Below are 6,759 nucleotides of genomic sequence, written 5' to 3'. Positions count from 1 at the left end.
GGAATCCCTGATGGTGAGAGAGTGATCATCGGAGCAGATCTGAATGGGCAAGTAGGAAGGCGACGAAGCGGTGAAGAAAGGGGTTGGAGTAGTGATGAAAGAAATGAAGAAGGTAAAAGAATCATAGAATATGCTGTGGCCTTCGATCTGGCTATAGCTAACACGTGGTTCAAGAAGAGAGTTGGGCATTTGATAACCTATAAGAGCGGGGATAGAATGAGTCAGATTAACTATATTATGTGCCGTAGGAAACATCTGAAGGAGGTGAAAAACTGTAAAGTGATTAATGGAGAAAGTGTGGCGGCAGAGCACAGGTTGGTTGTGGTAGACTGTGATATAAAAGGGGAAAAGAAGAATACACTGAAGTGCCGGATACAGAGGAGAATAAAGTGGAGGAAATTGGAAGAGGAAGGCCCAAGGAATAAGTTTAAAGAAAAGGTATTGAAAGAAATAAAGTTACCAGAGGATGTTGGAAGAATGGTGGGACGTTAATAGTCGGATTATTAGAAAAATTGGAGAAGAGGTGCTTGGTATAACATCAGGTAAGGGACCACCTGAGGATAAGGAGACATAGTGGTGGAATGAGGAGGTGCAATTGGAGATCAAGGAAAAGAGGCAAAGAAAAAATGGGATATGACTGGAACTAGAGCCGACAAGGAGGCATATAGATTAGCGAAGAAAAATGCAAAGAGAGCTGTGGCAAGGACGAAAGCGAGGGCAGTTGATGAGGTTTATGAAGAACTGGAGAGAAACGGTGGTGAAGCTCATTTGTTGAGAATAGCGAAAGCCAGAGATAAGGCCTCGAAAGACATAACATCAGTCAAGCAGATAAAGGATGCCTCAGGAGTAGTATTACAAGAGGAGGACAAAATCAGAGGAAGATGGAAAGAATATTTCCGTAAACTACTAAATGAGGAGAATCCGAGAGAGAGAGAGGTGTGAAGATGGAGAGGCAAACGAGAGACCGGTGCAATACATAAGTAGAGAGAAAGTGGATTGGGTACTAAGAAAATGAAGAATGGAAAGGCTGTGGGGGCAGACCAGATACCTGGGGAAGTGTGGAAATGTTATGGGATCTGATGAAGAAAATAGCTTAACAGGAAAAGATACCAGAGGAATGGACGAAAAGTATTCTCGTCCCAATCTACAAAGGAAGAGGAGATGTTCAAGACTGTGGCAACTATAGAGGGATCAAGCTGATGTCACACACATTGAAGATATGAGAAAGAATAATTGAAGGAAGGATATGGCAGGAAACGAAAATTGGTGAGGAGCAATTTGGATTTATGCCAGGAAGAGGGAAAACGGATGCGATATTTGCGCTAAGGTGATTGATGGAGAAATATAGAGAGATACAAGTGGATCTGCACATGGTGTTTATCGACCTGGAAAAGGCATACGACAGAGTGGCCAGGCATGAGGTATGGAGGTGTATGAGGAAGAAGGGGGGTGTCGGAGAAGTACGTGAGGTTGGTGAAGGAGATGTATGAGGGAACAGAAACTCAGGTCAGGTCTAGTATCGGCATGACAGAAGGGTTCCCCACTGTCGTAGGGCTACACCCAAGGGTCAGCTCTGAGCCCCTACCTCTTTAACCTGGTCATGGATGTACTAGTGGAGGATGTCAAGAAGGAGGCACCATGGAACATGCTGTTTGCCGACGGCATTGTTCTATGCGAATCATCCCGAGAGAAGCTTGAAAATACCCTGGAAGAGTGGAGAAAGGCATTGGAGGAGAGAGGCATGAGAATTAACTGGGTGAAGACTGAATATATATCAACGGGGAGTGACGAGGATATGGTCATACGACTCCAGGGAGAAAGGCTAATTTTAGGGAAGAAATTCAAGTACCTTGGGTCGGTTGTCGAGAGGAATGGTGATTTGGATGAGGATATACAGCACCGAATAACATGCGGTTGGGTGAATTGGAGGAAGATGAGCGGGGTCCTGTGCGACAGGAGAGTTAGTTGTAAGAGGAAAGGAAAGCTGTATAAGATGGTGGTGAGGCTGGCAATGCTCCATGGTGCGGAGAGGTGGCCTATAACCACGGCATAGGAGAGGAAGATGGGGGTAGCGGAGATGCGGATGTTGAGATGGATGAGTGGTGTGACAAAGAAGGACAGGATAAGGAATGACTACATCAGAGGGACGGCTAAGGTGAGACCAATTGGCAAGAAGATATAAGAAAGTAGGCTGAGGTGGTTTGGACATGTAGAGAGGTAGGGTGAGGAGTATGCTGGTAAGCGAGTGGAGTATATGGAGTTCGAGGGAAGGAGGAAAAGAGGCAGGCCCGAGCTCAGGTGGAGAGATAAGGTGACAGAGGATCTTAGGGAGAAAGGATGGAGTCCGAAGGACGCCCTGGACTGGATAACTTGGAAGAGGAAGGTTAAATATCGGTGCGCCGACCCCATTTAACATGGGATAAGGCATAGTGAAAGAAGAAGAATAGAGAGTAGGCGAGGCCCTTTAACCTTATGTAGCTTTTGGAGACTGATTTTTTGTTTGCGTTCTGGGGAAAAGCTGTACACTTTATTATTATTATATATAGCTGAGCGATTTCTGTCATGGAATGTGCACAGATGTAAATCAAAAATATAGGAATAGAAATAAATTTACTACAGCTCATTTCCACAACACTTGCTGTCACATACTCTTCAAATTCTGACCACTCTACTCAATAGCAGGTATTACAAACAAATATTTCAAGAAGAATGATATGTGAAGGTGAAGAGTGATGTGTTAGTAGTAATGAAGCAAATGCCACTATGCTGAGATAAAGAATAAACAATAAATCATCTGACCAGTTCTTGCAAAATATCTGATCCGGAATATAAAAGGAGCTATGGCCGAGTAGCAAAAACTATCCACTGCAACTTGTGTAGGAAATGCGATTTCCTAATTTGTAAAATCCTTGGGAACATACAACATAATGCTCATGAAAATGAGAATTTAAAATTCAAATAGAAGAAAAAAGTCCATGAGGAATCAACGAAGTATAGAGATATCTGGAGATTGAAGTTCATCGAATTTGGAACAAAATTCCATTTATCTTAGGAACACTATGAACAATTCCAATATTTCCCTATGGGGAAACAAAAAGACGTGTGAATTTTTTTTAATTTATAATAATAGAAATGTGAAGCTTCTAGTAATTCAATAACAGCATGCTTTTTTTATTCGCTGATTTCATTGAAACAAAACGATACTGCTTCACTATAGCTTTCTTTTGAAAGCTTATAAAAAGAAAGCTCCGAATCACTTTTAAGCATATCGCACCTTAATATGAATGAATGTTTGAAACTTCCCTCTTTTGCGAAGTGACTGTTATAGAACACAATCACACATACATGGTTGGAATTTTTTTTCTTCAATTTACATAATTACTCAAATTTTTATCAGATTTTAATGGTAGTTCTAGTCAAGAAGTTCTCCTGCATTGTATTGCTCTTGATATTGGCGTAACTGATCATTTTGAGTGATTATTCTGTTCTACTTTAGTCCAATCATCTTTGCGCAAGGTGCGGCAGAATAACTTCTGAAAATTTTGCTTATAAATTATTCTTACATTGAGATTATTGATTCTCTCGAGCCGTCCAGTCGCATATAGAAGTTACACATCTGAGTCTCTCTGTAGCACTGTCAAAATAACGATGCAATATGCATCCTTGAATTAGGAAATTTCTGTGTTCGATTTGCATTCATTCGAAAGAGTTTATGAGTTAACTTAATGATCTCTGGAAAATCAGATTTTCTCTCCCTTAACAAGTAGGCTGACCCTATGTACTGTTTTGAACGTGACAGTACCGTTTTTTTTTTGTTTTTTTTTTCATATTTCACGGCAGTCCCGTCGTTTTAATAAAACTGTCAATTTTGTCTCGTTTTTAATAAAAACTATAAATATACTTTAATATTGGTCATTCATAAATTATTATTCGTGACCTATAATCATATATCAATATCATGGATACCAGTAATTTGTATAACCATGGAATTGCATTGTTCGATACTAAATATCGATATCTGCAGTGATTTATTCAGAGAAATTTAAAAAAAAAATACATATTGGCAACCCTTGCGCGTCTGTTCTGCTGTGGCGTTAGTTTTTGTTTTGCCTGTATGCTAACTGGGGGCTTTATTATTCAATGCCTGTAGTTTAAATTTCATATTTTTTTAAAGCTTTAAATCTATCCTTGCAATGCCAAAGAGGCGAAACTGCATTTTTAATGACGATCTCCAGAATCTATTCAAATTTATTAAAATGGACAACCTGTGTAGTGATGGAACAAAAGTGGTATGACAACATTGTAATGTCCATTTTTCCGTTGCTCATGGAGGCAGAGGTGACATCAACCGACATCTACGTAGCCAGAAAGATAAGGATGCTGAAAAGACTTTGGCTTCAGTTAAAAACATCAGCTCGTTTATGGTGAAACGTGGTGATAGTGAAAGTGATAAAATTGCCGCAATTGAAGCTCTTGTTGCTTATTATACTGTGCGTTACGGACAAAGTTTTCACGCAAATGACTGCTTGTCGACATTGATAAATAAAATTTATGAACCAAAATTTTCTTCAGCACGTACCAAACCAGACTCGGGAATTACCAACGTTATATCACCACATATATTGCCAGCCTGGCTTGCCGAGTGGTTAGCGTATCTGCTCTCCAGCCAAAAGGCTGCGGGTTCGAATCTCGCTGTGGGTATGGATGTTTGTGATTGTCTGTGGAAATACTAGTGGTAGTGGTCGGCGGTAGATGACATTGGTGTAGTTACGGTCAGTTGGTGGATTGTGAGTGGTGGAAACCGAGTTATAGAGTAGGTGCTCTCACTCGATGAGTCTTTGATCCTGGATCAAGTCTTTGATCCTGGATATTATTATTATTAATAGAGGAAATAGAGGATTTGAATAAAACAAAGAGCATTACAGTCAGTTTAGATGCATCAAACGAAAAAGACATCATTCTTTTTCCAATCGTTGTGCTGTACTTTTTGCCAAATTGTGGTGTTCAAGACAAAATTATAGACTTTATATCCTTACCTGGTGAAACGTCCTACCCTACAGTGTGCAATGTTGAAGAAAGGAAGTGACAAATTTGCCTTCCAAACAAATCTGTTGATTTGTGTGAAAATAACACGAACACCGATTTTGGTGATTGCAAAAAACTTGACAAAAATAATGTGTCTATGTAATAATTTTTTTAATCGTCTTACGTTTTCATAAAAACAGAATATTACTTAACCCCCGTCCTTTTTGCCATCCCAATGTCCCATTTTTGTCTCAAGGAAATACAGTCAGCCTATTAAAAAGTGAAAAGTCACTTACATTTAGTGGTGGTGATCGGCGGCAGATAGCGTTGGTATAGTTGCGGTTAGTTGGTGGTTTGAGTTGGTGAAGACAGAGTTGTAGAGCAGGTGCCCTCCTTCGATGAGTCTATGGACTCCCTGGAGGCGTCAAATAATAATAATAATAATTTAACGGCTGCTGTTCATTGTGTAACTTAGTCTTACTTTTTGAATAACTCCTGGTACTGGTACTGTACCGAATGGCATGTCATGTAATAATATTAACGTGTATCAAAAATCAATATACTAAAAGTTTTGAAATTTTAATTGTCGTGTCATGGTTGTTTGATTTTTGTGTTTTTTTTTTTTTTTTCTTGAACAGTTATAATTCATATCCACATGGTGGCGTAACAGTCACTACTTGGTTACTTAATCTGTGTGAAAGCGGGCTATAACGTCATTTGGTCGTTGTTCTAAACTTATTTTGTGTCAGTTCGTATCGCTTTGCATTGTAGTGAACATGTCTGGTCGCGGTAAAGGTGGTAAAGTGAAGGGTAAAAGCAAAACCCGTTCAAGTCGTGCTGGCCTTCAATTTCCTGTAGGACGTATTCACAGACTTCTTCGAAAAGGAAATTATGCAGAACGTGTTGGAGCTGGAGCCCCAGTGTATCTTGCAGCAGTCCTAGAGTATCTCGCCGCCGAAGTTCTGGAATTGGCGGGAAACGCTGCCCGAGACAATAAGAAGACTAGGATCATCCCTCGTCATTTGCAGTTGGCCATTCGTAACGATGAAGAACTAAACAAGCTTCTTTCTGGTGTTACTATTGCTCAGGGTGGTGTTCTGCCTAATATTCAGGCTGTCTTGCTTCCAAAGAAAACTGGTCAGCCTAGTAGCGGAAAATCGGGCAAGAAACAAGCAAGTCAAGAATACTAAATTTCCATTGCGAGTCGTCAATATTTTAATAATGGCAATCGTTATGGTGGAGCTTCATGTATGTGTATGTAACTTCTTATAATACAAACTGTCAAGTCCTTATCAAACTTTTCTAGTGCGTTGTATGTACTTTCAGTTTAAATTCACCTAATCGTCAAACCATTTGTCACTACGTAATTCATTAAGTTTTCTGAAAGTTGTTTGTCGAATAAAGTTAGTTCATTTAAAATTTTTGTATTGAAGTTTATTATTTTTAATTAATATAAACTTTCGAATATAGTTCGAACGCATGTTTATTGTTCGAATTTCGAACAGAACAATATAGAATATTTGAACTTAATATTCTGAACTGAATGGCTTAATATTACGAACATTCTCTTCCGCTCCTTAAAAAGTAAGTACAAACGTATTTGTGATAGCACCCAACTACCGTTAAACTGCATTAAGTCTCGTATCATTCTTTCAGTTAAAATAGGCTTGCAAAGACTAAAATGGTGTGCTGGCGGAATAGAAGCTGGTGTTCAAAATTTTTTTCTTTAAAAAA

General features: G+C 39.3%; 1 protein-coding gene across 1 annotated transcript; it reads left to right on the top strand.

Moving 5' to 3' along the window:
• The first annotated feature begins 5,727 nt into the window (after positions 1-5,727).
• LOC150105033 (histone H2A-like) lies at positions 5,728-6,444 on the top strand. The gene has a single exon (XM_090396108.1). It carries the CDS (start codon positions 5,802-5,804, stop codon positions 6,213-6,215), a length of 414 nt encoding a protein of 137 aa, XP_090252234.1. The 5' UTR covers positions 5,728-5,801; the 3' UTR covers positions 6,216-6,444.
• Positions 6,445-6,759: the final 315 nt, after the last annotated feature.

The sequence above is a fragment of the Typopeltis vanoorti genome, chromosome 7 (genome assembly GCF_054136105.1).
Source record: "Typopeltis vanoorti isolate ZY-2024b chromosome 7, IOZ_Tvanoo_1.0, whole genome shotgun sequence".
Taxonomy (NCBI): Eukaryota; Metazoa; Arthropoda; class Arachnida; order Uropygi; family Thelyphonidae; genus Typopeltis; species Typopeltis vanoorti.
Note: the sequence above shows the minus strand (reverse complement) of the source record. Positions and strands in the feature narration are given on the sequence as shown.